General features: G+C 46.8%; 1 protein-coding gene across 1 annotated transcript; it reads right to left on the reverse strand.

Annotated features, from left to right (window-relative positions):
- Window positions 1-245: 245 nt before the first annotated feature.
- Window positions 246-20,613, reverse strand: LOC123407078. Its single transcript, XM_045100118.1, has 2 exons — window positions 20,010-20,613; window positions 246-630 (listed from the first exon to the last, which is right to left on the reverse strand). The coding sequence occupies exons 1-2, from the start codon at window positions 20,442-20,444 to the stop codon at window positions 580-582; spliced, it is 486 nt and encodes a 161-aa protein (XP_044956053.1). The 5' UTR covers window positions 20,445-20,613; the 3' UTR covers window positions 246-579.
- Between the last annotated feature and the right edge of the window lie 49 nt (window positions 20,614-20,662).

The following is a 20,662-nucleotide window of genomic DNA, read 5'->3' on the forward strand; positions in this document are numbered from 1 at the left end:
AAAAACAGAAGCTTTAAATCTGCCATAAAAAGAAAATAGAGAGGAGAGAATGGGGTTTTATCCTATGGTGCAACTTGTGGGTTTTGAAATGCACTTGTTGCACCCACACCTCAACAAACACAAAGAACATCCTCATAACACTTGCACATCACATCAAGAAGTTGACCCACATCAACACAAACAAAAACAAAAGGAAAAGATGCAATGCATGAAGGCATGATGCACATAAAATGATGACACAAAGATGGGCTAACACCACATAATTAACATGCCAAGGTTGCCATACAGGGAAAGATTACACGAGGGGGAAAGAATTGCATTGGGGCTGTCACACTCCTCCTCTTCTTCCTCGTCGCTGGTGTAGTAGGACGAACTGCAAATGTCCAAACCGACGTGGTCATCGCACCCGAGGACAGGAGGTCTCCGTAGCCTCCCACGACACCGCCGCCGCTAGGGGTAGCCGCAGTCATCGCCTGAGATCCACGGGAGAGAGGATAGGGAGAGAGGGGCGACGAGAGCTAGGGTTCATGAGGGTCGGGCTCGGTCCGACCGAGCCCACTAAGACCAAGCGCGTCTTAGTCAGCGCACCGGCATGCACCGATTCGCCAACGTGGTGCCTGATGGGTGGACCTGCAATGTCAGATACAACGTAAATACGCGGTTATACGGTGGTCGGTCTGTTTTGAAACAATTAGGCCAAATAGTGGTACTGAATTGCGAGCAAAATGACTAGCGGTACTGACTCGTAACATGGTGCCGAAGAGTGGTAGCTCCCTGCAATTAACTCGGGAATATCATGTCGTCCTACCTGAGTATATTCGCTTGCCAACTGAGCTTCCAAGCGGTCAAGCAAGCATAGTTGTTCATTTTGACGCAAGATTCCAAAAGATGTTCGTTTTATTTGAATTTTGTCCGTTTGAGTAGAATAATAGAATGACGTTCGGCTGTTTTTTAGATGTGTTGGTTGTGCATTCAACGCGTGGACGCATCTTGTTCGGCCGTCTAGAATAGTTTGTAAATGAAATTTTATCACCGTAGTCATAGTTCATGCGAGCAGCCATAGTTCATGCTGGCAACAAAGTCAACGACTTGCATATATATACCATCCTACAGAATGATCAATCCCTCAAATCTCTCGCTGTCAACAAAACCAGCGGACAACACCCTTGCGAGGCTTTAAAATAAACCTCAAGTTTTGTTGTCGTCAACTCAACCAGCGGTCGACACACTTGCCAACCTTCAAAAAGAACGGTCATAGTCCACGGCCAAGCCCTCCCTAGTTCATGTCGTGTTGGTCGAACATCTTCTTTTGTCGGCTATCGAACTAACTTATTCTCCTCCAAGACATGTTGGTCAAGTCCACACTCATGATTGCTAACACAACCTCTTTTTCTTTGGTCTCGGCATTGGTGGCCTCGATCGCAAGCTTCTTTATTTGGGTGTCCTCCTCAATGTCGAGCTTCCTCTTCTTGGCGACCCTCCTTCATGTCAAGCTTCTTCGTTTGGAACTCCACGTATATCTTCATTTGCTCCACCTTTCCTTGGCGCTTCTTCTCGTCCCTCACTTCCTTTTGAGTCATCATGTTGTGCAAAGTTTCTTGCAAGGCGAAAGATTTCGCATCACGCTTCTCGTCAATCTTTGAGTTGTCTTTGGGCCCTTCCTCACCGCGGGGCGCGCGGTGGCAGTTGAGTCACCGGGCATGGAGGAGGAAGGGGGAGCGCGGGAGGATTTTGGTGGAAGGGAGGGAAAGCAGCGGCGTTGTGTCCCTGACGGACGGGTCAGGGGGACAAGGACGCGCGTCTCGCCCGTTCGCGCGCCATCCGTTTGAATGGGTCGAAAGCGGACAAAAACATACATTTTTTTCATTTGTCCCCACGTGTTAAGCCACTATTTGTGTCCGTTTAACCACTAATTTATGGTCTTGCTTCGTAGTTGACTTGATATACGTATAATCCAACATTGACATTAGCTACTAATAATAATAGTGTCCTTACCGAGGACCATGGTAAGTCCAGTATGCAGGGTCAATAGAATTACAGCAGATCATTAGTAGATGTCAATTGATTATTAGTACATGGTGTAATCTAATTAATCCACACAAATATAGTTTGCGATTATTAGTAGATGTCAATTGATTATTTGTAAATTACGGCAGGGTTAACATGATCTTCAATTTTTTGTAGGATTGCACAACATCGCTCTTTTTGGAACGAAGACTCGCGGAGAGCCCGGCTTGAATTCATCAACCGGCTAGGAAACACAAACACATCGTAGACCACATCGGCCACATGATACAAGGGAGCACTCTAGGAAGCTAACAACTTAATGAAGCGCACAAGCACAACAGAAAAGAAACATCGAGCCCAATGTTTGCACTAGCCGAAAACCACAGCAAAACTGGAACCAAGGAATGACCAGCAAGAGTAGGACGAGGACCTCTGATACAGAGAATGGGCATGAACTAGGCGGACTCCCAAGATGAAGTCCAAGCAGCTTCCTCCTCTTATGCCGCACAGGGACCCTTCCCTCTTGCCTTGGATCGAAAGGCGTCAAACCGTCGGACCTGCAAGACGCTCACCTAGAGAGCATAGGGGGTGCCAACCTCGATACCTGGAGCAGCCACAGAGCACAACCGCCTGGACCAAGAACACACAGCATCCACCATACCGCCGCAACCTAAGACACGAGCAAATTGCACGAAAGCCACCAGGGACAACTGCTGAAGAAAGGCCAGCAAGAACATCAAGGAAGACTGCAAAACGTCGAGTAGCAAGGCTCGTCGGGCGTTTAAGAAGAGAACTGGGAGCCCACGGCCGGGGGCATGTTGATATTGTTGGGAAGGGGAACCCTATCCCCTACCGCCGGATCAAAGGCGCCGCACCGCCAGCCTTGAACCAAGCACGCCACAACGAGTGGGCACCATGTTGGAAATATGTTCTAGAGGCAATAATAAAATAGTTATTATTATATTTTTTGTTTTAAGATAATCGTTTATTATCCATGCTAGAATTGTATTGAATGGAAACACAAATATATGTGTGGATATATAGACAAAACAATGTCCCTAGTGAACCTCTAGTTGGCTAGCTCGTTGATCAAAGATGGTTGAGGTTTCCTACTCATAGACAAGTGTTGTCACTTGATAACGAGATCACGTCGTTAGGAGAATGATGTGATGGACAAGACCCAAACTATAAACGTAGCATATGATCATGTTATTTTGTTGCTATTGTTTTTTGCATGTCAAGTATACATTCCTATGACCATGAGATCATGTAACTCACTGACACCGGGGGAATGCCTTGTGTGTATAAAACGTCTCAACGTAACTGGGTTACTATAAAGGTGCTCTACAGATATATATCTTAAGGTGTCTGTTGAGTTAGCATGGATCAAGACTGGGATTTGTCACTCCGTATGAGGGAGAGGTATCTCGGGGCCCACTCGGTAATACAACATCACAAACAAGCCTTGCAAGCAATGTGACTAAATAGTTAGCCACGGGATCTTGTATTACGGAACGAGTAAAGAGATGTGAGGACCCCGATCCTGAATCATAAGAACCCAGCCTGTAACACATCACATCACTTTGCGGCCTCACGCACGGTAAACTCCACGGCTGCCACCTTACCTTGGTCGGGACCGTTTGCATCTTTTGGCTCACGTATATGAATGTGTCGCTAGCATTCAAACGACAAGAACCCGGGTCGGCATGTATAGTTATAAACCCAAGTGGTACATCCGTACAGGGACAGACATACATAACCCAGCAAAGCAGGTGTTGGTCATCAGCGTGTGTAGACGGGTCGTAGCAAGCTACAAGGACTCCATTACACCGTGTGACATTTCCCCAAAGGGATATACACAGCAGCAAAGACGGATACATGTCGGTCAATCAATGTATCCGGAGCAGTAGCAAGCTACCAAGGCTCGGTGGAAGCACAAAGAGGCATTTCCCCGTAAAGAGTACTACTAAAGGCACACAACTAGGTGTCGAATCCCACACATATAATGCATTTCATAACATACACACATTATGCACTATATGCGTAGATACAACATAACTCTATGACTCAAGATTTTATTAAAGACTCATAGGAATCAACATAGTATGATATTACAAACAGGGGTCTCATTACCCGTCACTCAAGTCATACAGACATCAAGCGGAAGCAAAACATGTCTGCGTACAGACATCTACTAAAAGTGGCTGGAAAAGCCTGAAAAGCTACAACGACCCTACCAAAGGAACCAGACCTCTGTCTGGGATTCCCAAGCTATTACGGTCAACATAGAACACATCGCGTAGAACCTTTTAATGAGTCTAAATCTTCTCTGCAAAAACATAAATAAAGCAACCGTGAGTACAAAGGTACTCAGCAAGACTTACATCAGAACTATCTACATATGCATCATATTTCAATGAAAGGATTGTGTGGTTTTATTGCAGCAAGCCAGCTTTGACTCTTGGCTAACTTGTACTACGACTACAAGCTCTTTCTTTGAGGTGGGATAGCGCACACGAGCCCACATATTCACCAAAGCAATACACCGCTATGGATCCACTCTCGTCTCCCTACGAGAAGGCCTTCCATAGCACTCACACTTATCTTGCATGTTTTAGAGTGTCCATTTAAGTTGTCTATGTACCACGTAATGTTTCCAAGTAGTCCATATCCGAGGACGCGGCTATTCGAACAGATTGATTCACCCTGCAGTGGTATACTTCTTCACACATGCTCTCACCACTTAGCACCATATGCACGTCATGCATCTCGGCAACCTTCAAGCGGAAGCACTAGCGTGGGTGTCGGCCACGACCGTTAACCACACAAGACCCTAGTCCAGGTTTATCGCCTATTTGAGACTGAACCCGCAAGGAAGTCCGGCCGAGGTTTCCTCTACGGCCCCAAACGATGTGCGCAGGGTTCCCAAGCCCACCATCCGGGTGCCACTTGGTACACCGTGCCACTGTGTATCTACCGTAGAGAAGCCTACCCCGTCGGGCAGAGCTAAACACGGCCGCCAACACTTTTCCTACAAACACCAGAAACTAGTTGCAACTCCTGGACAGAGATCTAGGCGATTAATAAGCCAAGAGGGTCAATTAAGTATCCCAATGTGTGGTAGTATCTTGACACGGATAACATACACAGAACTCGGTTCTTAAGGACGGTCCCAATGAGACAACCCACCATGTACTCCTACATGGCCTCTCATCGCTACCTTTACCAAATCGAATTCACACTTTTACTCTCACACTGTAGGACATGAACACAACCATTCCGATTCATCATCCAGATGGATCAGACCCGACACGACTCTAAGCATAGCAGGCATTGTAAGCAAGCATGGATGAGTAAGCACAACAAGGCTCAAGCAGTTGCTACTCATGCTAAGTGGTTTCAACTATTTACTGTGACAAAATCAGGTCATGCAGAGGAATGGGTTCAACTACCGATAACATGTACGGTTGAATCGTGTTTGTCCTAATGCAGTAAAAGAGAGCAGGAGCGAGAGAGTGGGTTTATATCAATATGCTCAAGGGGGTTTGCTTGCCTGACACGTCTGAAGATAGCAATGAGTCTTCATCAATGTCAACGATCACATCGTCGGAACCATCGTCTATCGAGAGGGAACAACACCAGAAAACAAGAAAGGAACAACAATTACTTCACGGAAATGCAACACTATGATGCATGATCAAGAGATGGAAAAGAAATGTGGCCGGACCAATATAGCTACCATTTCTTAGGTTGAAGCTCAATTTGAATTTGAATTCAAATATCACTTCAAGCAAGGTATTTTCCGTAAACCCTTTTAATTGATTCGACCTGATGCTCAGGTATAACTTGTTTTATCATGCATGAAGATGGCATTTTGAGGTACCGGTTTTCCTGGCTTAATGTTTGGTCTTGTTAGTTGAAGTGGAATTCAAATAGGTATCAAGTTCCAACTCCAAACTATTTATTAAATTTATCCTAATCATCATTTTGCCTATTTGGTGGTGTTAGCTTTCTCAAACATGCATTAAAATGTCATAATCAGATTCCTTGAATTTTTCCGATCATTTTTCATATATAAATTATTTTCATTGGACTTACAGATTATTTTCAATGATTTTTCGAAGTTTTAGGCATTTTCTGGAATTTCTTTAAAATCAAAAAAGCTTTATTGCATCACTGCGACGTCAGACTATCGTCATCAGTCAACAGCACCTGGGTTAGGTCAAACCTGACCAGTGGGGTCCACTGGTCAGTGACCCAGGGGCTAATCCCGTGTTGACCCGCACTAAGTGGGGTTTGACCCACGCTGGGGCCCTCTGGCAGTGACTGGGGGGCTAATTAGGCGCTAATCACCAAGCCACGTCGGCGCTCACCGGAATGTGGCCGACGGCGACCAAAACCGCGGCGGAGGCTCGCCGGAATTTCTCGATCTCGCGCTACAGGCTTCGGATTTGCACGCGGTAGGGATCTACGGGAAGCTGGCAGAGCGCCGCATCCATTCCGACGGGTTTGAGGCACTAGGGTGGACAGAGCTGACGGCAACGACGGCAGAGGCGGCGGCCGGAGCTCGGCCTTGTGCGGGTGGTGGCTGCAGGGCACAGGAAGGGCAGGTGAGGGGCTTGACAACATCCACGGAGCTCCAGGAACTCGTTCCAGGGCTCAGATGCGTCGGTGGCGGACCACAGCGACGGCAACGACGGCAACGGCGGCGAGGGGATCTCGGCCATGGTGGGGAACGAGGCTACGGGGCATGGAAGAGCGTGGGATGAGAAGGGAAATGATGACGAGCTCACGGCAGTTCCGATGGTGTTGTTGGAGGGCTCGGGGGTGCGCCGGAGGGAGCGAATCGACGGAAGAGGTCCGGCGGCCGGAGGTGGAGAAGATGGCGGCGATGTCGACGACAGGGGGCCTCCGGGCTTGATTCTTTCTTCCAGTAGACGGTGAGGAGCACGGTGGAGCACTGGGACACATTATCTAGGATATAGAGGGCTGGTGGCCACGGCTACGACGATCAGCGGCGACAAGCAGTGCTCGGCCATGGTGAGAGAGAGCGAGAGAGAGACGGAGGGGAGCCAGAGAGGGGTGGATAAGGAGGAGGCATGCACGGGGTACTCATCCCCGCCGTCTGCGTGGCTTGGGCAAGCAGGAAGTGGCCACGGGACGTGGCCGTGCTCGGCGATGCATCGGGCATGCAGCTGCTTCTCCTCCTGGCAAGAGGAAGAAGACAGTGGTGCCCCTGGTGGGCTGGGCTGGGCCAGGAGCGTCAGGTAAGATCTTTCTCTCTCTTTTCCTATTTTTTGTTTTATTTCTTTCTGGTATTTAGATTTAGGTTTAAAACAAAATGTTTAAATATTTTATAAAATCCTAAATTAGTGTTATGTGACACAGATAAAAATAATCAACGCCACAAAATAGTTTCAACATTTTTGAAACTTTTATTTTAAAAGAAAACAAAATAACTCCATTCCAAATAGTTATTTGATCAAACCAAAAATCCTTTTCAAAATGTTCCTGTGACTTAAAGTTTTGGTTTGACAAATTTATTCCTTGTCACTATTTTCCCAAATATTTGGAACATTTTCCTAGTTCCTTTTAAGGTAATATTTTTATTGTCTTTTTGTCAAATTTCAACTCATTTGGGCTTGATCACTTCCCATTTTTTCAGATTCAATGCAATTTGAATGCATGCATGAAATGTAATGGCAGGCAAGGCAAACTTGGGCTGTGACAAGAGACTTGCCGATAACGAGATTGAAATAGGTATGGAGATAACGACGATCGAACCTCGAGCAAGTGACATACCAAAGGACAAAGGGAATGATATACGGGATTAACTGAATCCTTGACATAGAGGTTCAACCGATAAGATCTTCATAGAATATGTAGGATCCAATGTCGGCATCTAGGTCCCGCTATTGGATATTGACAGCAGAGTGTCTCGGTCATGTCTACATAGTTCTCGTACCCGTAGGGTCTGCACACTTAAGGTTCAGTGACGTTTCGATATAGTTGAAATATTGATGTTTGTAACCGAATATTGTTCAGAGTCTCGGATGAGATCCCGGATGTAACGAGGGTTTTCGGAATGGTCCGGAGACATAGATTGATATATAGGAAGTGTCCATTTGGCTTCCGGAAGGTTTTCGGACATTACCCGTAAAGTACCGAGAGTGACGAATGGGTTCCGGAGTTTCACCGGGAGGGGCCACCCACCCAGGAGAGAACCAAAGAGGCCCAAGGGTGGTGCACCAACCCTTAGTGGGCTGGTGGCCAGCCCAGGAAGGGCCACTTAGGCCGAAGGAGGAGAAAGGAAAGGAGAGGAGGCCAAACCGAATTGGGGAAGGATGACTCCTCCCTCTCCTCTTGCGCCGGCCGAACCCTAGGAGTTTTTCCCTAGGGCGCCACCCCTCCCTCCCATCTATATATAGTGAAGGTGAGAGAGGCTTTTGGAACCCCAAGCCATAGTGCAGCCCTCTCTCCCTCCACTACTTCATGACACCTTGTAGCTAGTTCGGTACGGCACGGCGAAGCCCTGCCGGAGTAGCTCCACCACCATCACCGTCACGCCTCATGTTGCGGAGATCGTCATCAAGATGTACGTGTGCTGAACGCGGAGGTGTCGTCCGTTTGGTACTAGATTGGGACGGAGTTCGTGGGACGCTTGCGATTTGGATCGCGAAGACGTTTGACTACGTCAACCGCGTTTCTTAACGCTTCGCGCTTAGCGATCTACAAGCGTATGTGAATCCGATCTCCCCTCTCGTAGATGATCATCACCATGATAAGTCTTTCGTGCGCGTAGGAAATTTTTTGTTTCCCATGCGACATTCCCCAACAGTGATATCAGAGCTAGGTTCATCCGTAGATGATATCTCGAGTAGAACACCAAAAAAGTTTGTGGGTGTTGATGTTCAATTTGCTGCCCTCCTTAGTCTTTTCTTGATTTAGCGGTATTGTTGGATTGAAGTGTCCCGGACCAACATTACTCGTACGCTTACGAGAGACCAGTTTCATCGACTAACATGCAACTTGTTGCATAAAGATGACTGGCGGGTGTCTGTTTCTTCAAATTTAGTTGAGTTGGATTTGACCGACGCGGTCCTTGGAGAGGGTTAAATAGCAATTTGCATATCACCGTTATGGTTTTGCGTAAGTAAGTTGCGATCATACTAGATACCCATAGCAGCCACGTAAAATTTGCAACAACAAATTAGAGGACGTCTAACTTGTTTTTGCAGGGTATGCATGTGATGTGATATGGCCAAAGACATGATATGATATATTGGATGTATGAGATGATCATGTTGTAATAGTTAAAATATCGACTTGCACGTCGATGCTACGGCAACCGGTAGGAGCCATTGGGTTGTCTTTAATCATTTTACGCTTGGTGATGCTTTGCTTTATTGCTAGTAGTAGCTTTAGTAGTAACAGCATAGTTAGTGTGACAACCTCGATGGCAGCAAAATGATGGAGATCATGGTGTGGCGCCGGTGACGATGGAGATTATGTCAGTGCTTTCGTGATGGAGATCAAGAAGCACAAGTTCATGGACATATCATGTCACTTATGATTTCCATGTGATGTTAATCCTTTTTATGCACCTTATTTTGCTTAGAACGACGGTAACATTATAAGGTAACCCTCACTAAAATTTCAAGATAAAATTGTGTTCTCCCCGACTGTGCACCGTTGCGACAGTTCGTCGTTTCAAGACACCACGTGATGATCGGGTGTGATAGACTCTAGTTCACATACAATGGGTGCAAAACAATTGCACACGGGGAACACTCGGGTTAAACTTGACGAGCCTAGCATGTACAGACATGGCCTCGAAACACAAGAGACCGAAAGATCGAGCATGAATCATATAGTTGATATGATCAACATGGATATGTTCACCGTTGAAACTAAACTCAACTCACATGATGATCGGACTTGAGTTCTAGATGTATGGCTTAGAACCGGGACTTCAAAGACGTTTTGAATGTGATGGAGCATATGAGATATTCCAGGAATTGAAGTTTATCTTTGAGAAGAATGCCCGGATCGAGAGGTATGAAACCTCTGATAAATTATCTGCTTGCAAAATGGAGGAGAATGGGTATGTTAGTGAACACATACTCAGAATGTCTGGGTATTCTGACCGTCTAGATGAGCTGGGGATTGCTCTCCTGCAGGAGGCTATCACTGACAGAGTTCTTCAGTCACTGCCACCTAGCTATAAGAGCTTCGATTTGAACTATAACATGCAAGGGATGAATAGGTCACTCGTCGAGCTGTTTGTGATGTTGAAAGTCGCTAAGTCAGAAATCCAGAAAGAACATCAAGTGTTGATGGTCAATAAGACCTCTAGTTTCAAGAAAAACGGCAAGGGCAAGAAGCGTAACTCGAAGAACAGTGGCAAGGCTGTTGCCCCTTCGACGAATAAACCCAAGGCTGGACCCAAGCTGGAAACTGAGTGTTATTATTGTAAGGGGACTGGTCACTCGAAGCGAAACTGCCCCAAGTATTTGGCCGATAAGAAGGCGGCCAACGCCAAACAAGGTATATTTGATATACGTGTTATTGATGTGTACCTCACTAGCTCTCGTAGTAATGCCTGGGTATTTGATACCGGTTCTGTTGCTCACATTTGCAACTCGAAACAGGAACTGCTGAATAAACGAAGGCTGGCGAAGGATGAAGTGATGATGCGCGTGGGAAATGGTTCCAAGGTTGATGCGATCGACGTCGGCACGATCTCACTTCAGTTACCATCGGGATTAGTGATGAATCTAAATAAATGTTATTTATTGCCTGCGTGAAGCATGAACATTATATCTGGATCTTGTCTATTGTGAGATGGTTACTCATTTAAGTCAGAGAATAATGGTTGTTCTATTTATATGAGTAATATCTTTTATGGTCATGCATCCAATGTGAGGGGTTTATTCATGTTGAATCTTGATAGTGATGATACACATATACATAACATTAAGACCAAAAGATGTAAAGTTGATAATAATAGCATCACTTTCTTGTGGAACTGACGCTTAGGTCATATTGGTGTAAAACGCATGAAGAAACTCCATGTTGATGGACTTTTGAAGTCACTTGATTTTGAATCACTTGATACATGCGAACCATGTCTCATGGTCAAGATGACTAAGACTCTATTCTCCGGAACAATGGAGCATGCAAACGACTTGTTGGAGATCATACATACTGATGTGTGCGGACCGATGAGCATAGAGGCACGCGGTGGATATCGTTATTTTCTCACCTTCCCTGATGATTTGTGTAGATATGGTTATATTTACTTAATGAAGCACAAGTCTGAAATGTTTGAAAATTTCAAACAATTTCAGAGTGAAGTTGAAAATCATCGTAACAAGAAGACAATGTGGAATTGTTTCACAGTTGACACCGCCTGGAACACCACGGCGTAATGGTGTGTCCGAACGTCGTAATCATACTTTATTAGATATGGTGCGTTTTATGATGTCTCTTACCGATTTTTCGTTATCGTTTTGGGGCTATGCATTGGAGACAGCTGCATTCACTTTAAATAGGCCACCATCAAAATCCGTTGAGACTACATCATATGAACTGTGGTATAGCAAGAAGCCAAAGTTGTCGTTTTTTAAAGTTTGGGGATGTGATGCTTATGTCAAAAAGCTTCAGCCTGAAAAGCTGGAACCCAAAGCAGAAAAGTGTGTCTTCATAGGTTACCCAAAAGAGACAGTTGGGTATACCTTCTATCTCATATCCGAGGACAAAGTGTTTGTCGCTAAGAATGGAGCTTTTCTTGATAAAGAGTTTCTCTCCAAAGAATTGAGTGGGAGGAATATAGAACTTGATGAGGTTGTAGAACCTTTCCTTCAACCAGATGGTGGCGCAGGACAGAAATAAGTTTTTGTCGACGCTACACGGTTTAAGAGGAAGCTAATGATGATGATAATCAAACTTTAGATCAAGTTGCTATCGGACCTCGTAGGTCGACAAGGGCACGTACTGCTCCTGAGTGGTATGGGAATCATGTCTTATCAATCATGTTGTTAGACAACAATGAACCTGTGATCTATGGAGAAGCAATGGTGGGCCCGGATTCCAACAAATGGTTAGAGGCCATGAAATCCGAGATAGGATCTATGTATGAAAACAAAGTATGGACTTTGGAAGTATTACCTGAAGGCCGAAAGGCCATTCGGAACAAATGGATCTTTAAGAAGAAGATGGACGCGAACGGTAATGTAACCGTCTATAAAGCTCGACTTGTGGCAAAGGTGTGACAACCCGATGCCGACGTTCCAGAAGATTCCCCCTTTAGTCCGTTTTCGTCGTGTGTCTATTTTCTTTTGTCGCATCATCATTGCATCATGCACATCATCAGCATTGCATCGGCATCATGTTGCCGCTAGTTTTCAAAAGTTGCATCCGTTGCTAGTTGACGGTTCTCGTCGTTGTCCGTTTTGAGCCCGACCGCACTCGCACTCGCCCGCAGTATCGTCAAAACCCGGTTTTAAAAGTGTGTGTAAAACTTTCTCTGATTGGGTTGAAACTTGGAGTGCGGTCTTACTTTTATGTAGGAAGACCGCCTGTCAAATTTCATCGCAATCGGAGTCCGTTTGTTACCCGAACGGTCGACCGTAGCGGCACCGTCTTCGGGTTATCGTCGGACGTTTTTCGGGGTTTTATATATCGTTGCCGGTTCGACCGTTTTCCCTCTCCTCCCGCAGCGCCGCTCCATCCCCGTCTCCTTCACCCTGCGCCGATTCCCTCCTCTCGTTCCTCCTCCCGATCCCCTCCTCTGGACTCCCTAACCTGCCTATTTCCGACCGTCTAATTAAATCAAAGGGTCCTGAGCTAGTTTATATTTTTATTTATATAGATCAACCGTGCCAACCCTAAAATTTAGGGACAAATTCCCCTATCCCATCCGTCGCCGCCGAACACCACTTGGTCTCCTCCTCTCTCAATTTCCCCACCGAGCCAATCCCCTCCATCTCGCATCAGCCAACCAACCTCCACCACCGAACCCTCCATCCAGATCCAACCATATCTGATCCATCCCCCCCCCCCCCCGATCGACCTTGACCGCTGGATCAAAGATCTGACGGCCAAGAGTGCCTCCTCCATGAGCTGCCTTCCTCCCGCAGTGAGCAACAGAGCATCCCTGAGCTCCTCCCGTCAGATATGCTCCACCGCCGCCCGAAGCCTTCCCTTCGCCGAAGCCCTGGAGACCGCCGCCTCACCGGGACCAGGCTGCCTCTCCTCCTCCCTCCTTCCCTTCCTCTCACCGGTTCTCTCCCTCATGCTGAGCTCTGTCCTCTTTCCCTTCCCCAGGTACGTGTCCGAGGCTACTGCGGGTCGGCCTCTCGGCGCCAGTCGCTGCAGCCATTGGGAATGGGGCCAGCCACCGGATGTGGTGGACTTGGATCCTTCCTCGTCGCCGATTGGCTCCACGTCGCGAGGTTCTTCGCACCGCCGAGCTCCTGTGCCTCCCTGTTGACCGCCTGCAACGTCAAGATGATGAGGTCGTGCCTCCCTCTCCGTGCGTTGAGCGCGTGGGCCTCGTGGTCTCTCACCTGCAAGGGACGGTGGCCGCGCCTGAGCGCTCGCTCGGCCACACCCGGTTCCAGCGCCTGCATGCCCAATCCCTCCTCCAGTCGGTCCGATTTGGCCCGAGGTGAGCTCCACCTCTGTGTCACCTCTACTAAGGCCGAAGCCCCCTCTTGCCAGAACATGTAGCTAGATTGAATGGTAGCACTTGAGATGCTTAACCAGGGGTTCAGGGTTCGATTCCCCCTGCTCACATTTTATTTTCTTTTAGGTGTGTGGTGCAGTAGTTGGGTGTGTGTGTATTGTGGGGGTATGGCCCACTTGCATACACCCATTAGGGGCCCTGGTGAGTATGACTAGTGGGACCCCCTGATGTTTGTATGAATTTTGTTTTGTTTAGTTTTGTGAAGTATTTCCAGATCTGGAATATTCCAGAAGAGGAATATGCCAAATCTGGCATATCAAGAACAGCCCATGTTCTTGTTATTAGCGTAGTTTGTTCATGTGTAGTTTTTCCCTTGATGTTTCTGGTGTTTTTACGCACGCATATATAGCAGTGTTATATATGGTTTTGGGGTAGGAGAACCCAAGGAGTCCAATGGAGACACTAGTTTCTAGTTCTGAACAGTTCCGGAAAGTGTCACTTTGTGATGAGGTGGCACTTGATTACCTTTGTAGGTTGGAGTAAGAGCATAGTTAGGGATTGAGCATCCATGCATCATTTTAGTTAGTGCTTCCTGTTGTGCATGTCTCTTGAAATGTAGCTCCGTTCTATGTTCCACGTGTTAACCGACTAGGATGACATGTAGAATCACCGCTTCACCCCTTGTCGTGTTAACAACATTTTAATATTGTCGTGTTCCTAAACGGGAGTGAACTAAACAATTAAATGTGGAGTTTCGTCGATATGCAACTCGTTGCATATCGAGCTTCACTTAATGTGTAGTGTTTGTGTGAGCTGAATTGTCATGCCATGCCGTGCATATTTGATCTGATCATGCATCATATTAGGTTGTGCGTCATGTCGTGCCTTGCCGTGGTGAATATCTGTGTTGATGTTTGTTTCTGGTTTCCTCCGTCTCGATAGAGTTCCGCAAGCATGTCGGAAAGTGAGGAACCGTTCGACTACGTTGGTTCGTCGACTTCACGAAGTTATTCTTCTTCCAAGCGGGGTCTCAGGCAGATGACCATTTCCCCATATACCATTACTATCATTGCCATGCTAGTTTTACCGTTTCTACCGTTTACGTCTCGTTGCCTACCACATGTTAGCCTCTCAACAATGCCATGAAACCTTAAGCTGTTCACAACCTAGCAAACCACTGATTGGCTATGTTACTGCTTGCTTAACCATGTTGTTAATGTTGCTAGTTTCAGGTGCAGTTGCTTCCATGTGTTAACATGGGTTCCTTGTTTTATCACCCTATTAAATGTTATTTAATTTAATGCACCTATATACTTGGTAAAAGGTGGAAGGCTCGGCCTTTCTAGCCTGATGTTTTGTTCCACCTTTGCCCCCTTAGTTTCGGCTACCGGTGTTATGCTCCATAAATGAGCGCTCCTAACACGTTCGGGGTTGTTATGGGGACCCCCTTGATAATTCGTTTTAGATTAAAGCTGGTCTGGCAAGGCCCAACATTGGCTTTACATTTGTCTAATAACCTAATAAAATTGCATAAGGACCCGCCGGCACCCGCGGATATTTAATCAACCCCCCCCCCCCCCGGCCAGTGCTCCTCATGAGTGTTGGTCCAAAACGGTCTGCCTGCGGGGCCACCGCGAGGAAACTCGAGGTTTGGCACTCGTAGCTAGTTCCATCCGTCGTGTCCTGTGAACGAGATACGCGGCTCCTATCGGGATCGTCGACACGTCGGGCGGCCTTGCTGGATTAGTTTTACCTTTGACGAAATATCTTGTGCATCGGAATTCCGGTGATGCTTTGGGTAATCTCAGAGTGGAGGTTTTCCACTAAGGAGTCCGATGAGATCGCGAGTGTCGTGATCGAGGATTTCTATGCGGCTTGTGGTAATTTGTGATGGACTAGTTGGAGCACCCCTGCAAGGTTAAATCTTTTCGGAAAGTTGTGCCCGCGGTTATGTGGCAACGTGGAAACTTTGTTTAACACTGGTTCTAGATAACTTGAAGTTAACTTAATTAAAACTTGCCAACTGTGTGCGCAACCGTGATTGTCTCTTTCGTGAGTTCCTTCTCCGGTCGAGGACACGGTGGGGTTATGTCCGACGTAGGTAGGTGTTCAGGATCATTCAATTGATCAACCGTAGTTCACGTCCGCTATGCGTCGATCTTCCCCCTCTTATTTCTTGTACTTGAAAGTTAGTCACCTCATATTATGCTTAATCACTTGCTGCAGCCTCACCACTTAATCATACCTCACCTATTAAGCTTTGCTAGTCTTGATACCTTTGGAATTGAGATTGCTGAGTCCCCTGTGGCTCACAGATTACTACAACACCAGTTGCAGGTACAGGTAAAGGTTACTTGACGCGAGCGCGTTGATTGATCATTTGGAGTTGCTTCTTCTAATTCTTCATCATCGATCTAGGATGGGTTCCAGGCCGGCAGCCTGGGATAGCAAGGATGGACATCGTTCTTCTTTTCTCGTTTGTTTTCGTCCGAAGTCAGACCCTGCTCTTATTCATGATGTTTATGTATTGTACTGATGTGACTCTGATGTAGCTTGTGGCGAGTGTAAGCCAATTCTTTATATCTCTTCTTTTCAGTACATGTACTTGTAACGATATCCATTCTTGCGAAACGACGAGATGCGCTTCTATCCCTGGCGAGGCCCTCGTGCCAAATTAAGGATAGGGTCGCATCTTGGGCATGAAAAAAGGGTTTTTCACAAGTTCAAGGGGTTAACTACGATGAGACTTTCTTACGAGTAGCGATGCTTAATTCCATCAGAATCATGTTAGCAATAGCTGCATTTTTCAATTATGAAATTTGGTAGATGGATGTCAAAACAACGTTCCTTAACGGGTTTCTTAAGGAAGAGTTGTATATGATGCAACTGGAAGGTTTTGTCGATCTAGAGAATGTTGACAAAGTGAGCAAACTCCAGCGATCAATTTATGGACTGGTGCAAGCATCTCGGAGTTGGAATCAGCGCTTTGATGAGGTGATCAAGGCGTTCAGGTTTATACAAGTTTTTGGAGAAGCTTGTATTTACAAGAAAGTGAGTGGGAGTTATATAGCGTTTCTACTATTATATGTGGATGACATATTGCTGATTGGAAACAATGTAGAACTTTTGGGAAGCGTAAAGAATTACTTGAAGAAAAGTTTTTCAATGAAGGACCTGGGAGAAGCTGGTTACATACTAGGCATTAAGACCTATAGATATAAATCAAGACGCCTAATAGGACTTTCACAAAGCACATACCTTGATAAGACTTTGAAGAAGTTCAAAATGAAACAATCCAAGAAAGGGTTCTTGCCTGTGTTACAAGGTATAAAGTTGAGTAAGACTCAATGCCCATTGACTGCAGAAGATAGAGAAACGATGAGTGTCGTCCCCTATGCTTCAGCCATAGGGTCTATCATGTATGCAATGTTGTGCACTAGACCGGATGTCAGCCTTGCCATAAGTATGGCAGGCAGGTTTCAAAGTAATCCAGGAATGGAGCACTGGACAACGGTCAAGAATATTTTGAAGTACCTGAAAAGGACTAAGGAAATGTTTCTCGTTTATGGAGGTGACGAAGAACTCGTCGTAAAGGGTTACGTATATGCAAGCTTCGACACTGATCCGGATGACTCTAAGTCACAAACCGGATACGTATTTATTCTTAATGGGGGTGCGGTAAGATGGTGCAGTTTCAAGCAAAGTGTCGTAGATGATTCTACATGCGAAGCGGAGTACATAGTTGCCTCGGAGGCGGCTAAGGATGATGTCTGGATGAAGCAGTTCATGATAGATCTTGGAGTTGTGCCAAGTGCACTGGATCCAATAAATCAGTTCTGTGACAACACTGGTGCCATTGCTCTAGCCAAGGAACCAAGGTTTCACAAGAGGACCAGACACATAAAGCGACGCTTCAATGCCATTCGCGATTACATCAGGGAGGGGGGACATAAATATTTGCAAAGTGCACATGGATTTGAATGTTGCAAATCCGCTGACTAAGCTTCTTCCACGAGCAAAACATGGTCAACACCAGAACTATATGGGTGTTAGATTCGTTACATTGTAAATCACATAGAGATGTGAAGCTAGATTATTGACTCTGGTGCAAGTGGGAGACTGTTGGAAATATGCCCTAATGGCAATAATAAAATAGTTATTATTATATTTCCTATTTCAAGGTAATCGTTTATTATCCATGCTAGAATTGTATTGAATGGAAACACAAATACATGTGTGGATATATAGACAAAACAATGTCACTAGTGATCCTCTAGTTGACTAGTTCATTGATCAAAGATGGTTGAGGTTTCCTAGCCATATACAAGTGTTGTCACTTGATAACGGGATCACATCATTAGGATAATGATGTAATGGACAAGACCCAAACTGTGAACGTAGCATATGATCGTGTTATTTTATTGCTATTGTTTTCTAAATGTCAAGTATACATTCCTATGACCATGAGATCATGTAACTCACTGACACCGGAGAAATGCCTTGTGTGTATCAAACGTCGCAACATAATTGGGTGACTATAAAGGTGATCTACATGTATCTCCGAAGGTGTCCGTTGAGTTAGCATGGATCAAGACTGGGATTTGTCACTCCGTATGACGGAGAGGTATCTCGGAGCCCACTCGGTAATACAACATCACAAACAAGCCTTGCAAGCAATGTGACTAAAGAGTTAGCCACGGTATCTTGTATTACAAAACGAGTAAAGAGACTTGCCGGTAACGAGATTGAAATAGGTATGGAGATAACGATGATCGAATCTCGGGCAAGTAACATACCGAAGGACAAAGAGAATGATATACGGGATTAACTGAATCCTTGACATATAGGTTCAACCGATAAGATCTTTGTAGAATATGTAGGATCCAATATGGACATCCAGGTCCCGCTATTGGATATTGAGTGGAGAGTGTCTCGATCATGTCTACATAGTTCTTGAACCCGCAGGGTCTGCACACTTAAGGTTCGATGACGTTTTGATATAGTTGAATTATTGATGTTGGTAACCGAATGTTGTTCAGAGTCCCGAATGAGATCCTGGACGTCACGAGGGTTTTTGGAATGGTCCGGAGACGAAGATTGATATATAGGAAGTATCCATTTGGCTTCTGGAAGGTTTTGGGGCATTACCCGTAAAGTACCGGGAGTGACGAATGGATTCCGGAGTTCCACCGGGAGGGGCCTCCCACCCGGGAGAGAGCCAAAGAGACCCAAGGGTGGGGCGCCAGCCCAAGAAGGGCCACTTCAGCCGAAGGAGGAGAAAGGAAAGGAGAGGAGGCCAAACCGAACTGGGGAAGGAGGACTCCTTCCAAATTGTGTTGGAGGAGGACTCCTCCCTCTCCTCTTGCGTTGGCCAAACCCTAGGGGTTTTCCCCTAGGGCGCCACCCCTCCCTACCACCTATATATAGTGTAGGTGAGAAAGGCCTTTGGCACCCCGAGCCATAGTGCAGCCCTCTCTCCCTCCACCACTTCGTGACACCCCGTAGCTAGTTCGGTACAGCACGGCGAAGCCCTGTCGGAGTAGCTCCACCACCATCACCATCACGTCGTCGTGCTGTCGGAGAATCCAGCTACCTCTTCGTCTCTCTTGTTGGATCAAGAAGGCGTAGATCGTCATCAAGTTGTACGTGTGCTGAACGCGGAGGTGCCGTCCGTTCGGTACTAGATCGGGACAGAGTTCGTGGGACGCTTGTGATTCGGATCGCAAAGACGTTCAACTACATCAACCGTGTTTCTTAACGCTTCCCGCTTAGCGATCTACAAGGGTATGTGGATATGATCTCCCCTCTCGTAGATGATCATCACCATGATAAGTCTTGCGTGCGTGTAGGAAATTTTTTGTTTCTCATACAATGTTCCCCACCACACCACCCTTGAGAGGAACGGAGACAATCCCATCCATGCAAATCCCGGCGGAACCGCAACCTCGAGACATCCTGAGCCGCCGAAAGCTCGGACCTTTGACACCCCTCGCCCGAACACAAACCCTCCCTAAGCGGCACCTCCAAGAGGAGCACGACACGAAGCGCGCCGTTGCCGCCCAATCCTAGCCGAATTTTGGGCTTTCATCCGGGAAGGGGACCGAGGGTGGAGAGTGGAGGACCTCGGCTGCACCTCCAAGGAGGAAGAATGGCGCCAAGGGCGTCAATGTCGCCGATCCGATCAAGCTGACCAACGATTTCCCGTGGTCCCCAGCCTCGCACCGAGCACGCACCAGCTCCAGATCCGGCGTCCGCGACACACTAGCAGCTGGAATCGACAGTGCAGAGGGGGTCAAAGAGGAGGGAGACATACCTCATATCCGACGAGAAGGGGGGACTCCACGCTACAGCCAGCCCCCGCCGGCGGCTTACCACCCGCGTGGTCGAGCCGGCCGACCAGAATCGCCCGCAACCGACACCAGCCGGGAGGACGTCGTTGCCTCGCCAAGGGGGGTCGCCGCCCCAGATCTGAAACCTTCCGCCAGGAACGAAGCGGTCGAGGCCTCGCTGCCACCTTTCCTGGAGTCCGCGGGATAAAGCCCGGCAAGATCCTCATGTGGCGGCGAGGAAGAGCAGGGAAAGGGGGCGGCGGCGTGAGGGGAACCATAGTCGCCCTCCGCACAGCATCGCTCTCCCCATAAAAATCCCAAAGTACAATGTTATTGCACTCTGGGTTTGCGTTGTTAGTGTCATTGCATTTCATGCGTGCCGCTCTTTCTTCAAGTCTGTAAATCCTGGCAAACACCATTGTACTTTTAAGTTGTTAAAGATCAATCATACTACGGCTTGTCCCAGAGTAGCAGACCACCCACTCATATCCACTCCTCTCATCATACAACTGTCTGCCAAATCGAATGCTTGGCATTCAACAAATACCGGACAGCTGTGTATTTTTCAGTAACTGTAAGCTGTAAATGAGGGATAGCTGCTGGCTCAAGGCCGATTCTTCTGCTACAAATGAGAGGC

This window comes from Hordeum vulgare, chromosome 7H (genome assembly GCF_904849725.1).
Source record: "Hordeum vulgare subsp. vulgare chromosome 7H, MorexV3_pseudomolecules_assembly, whole genome shotgun sequence".
Taxonomy (NCBI): Eukaryota; Viridiplantae; Streptophyta; class Magnoliopsida; order Poales; family Poaceae; genus Hordeum; species Hordeum vulgare.

Excerpts from the sequence above, each read along its gene's own strand:
- LOC123407078 (XM_045100118.1), bottom strand. The coding sequence starts at position 20,444 with ATGGTGTTTGCCAGGATTTACAGACTTGAAGAAAGAGCGGCACGCATG. Across the intron at positions 631-20,009 it reads CCCTTCTCGTCGGATATGAG|GTCCACCCATCAGGCACCAC; the intron begins GTATGTCTCCCT and ends CTGACATTGCAG.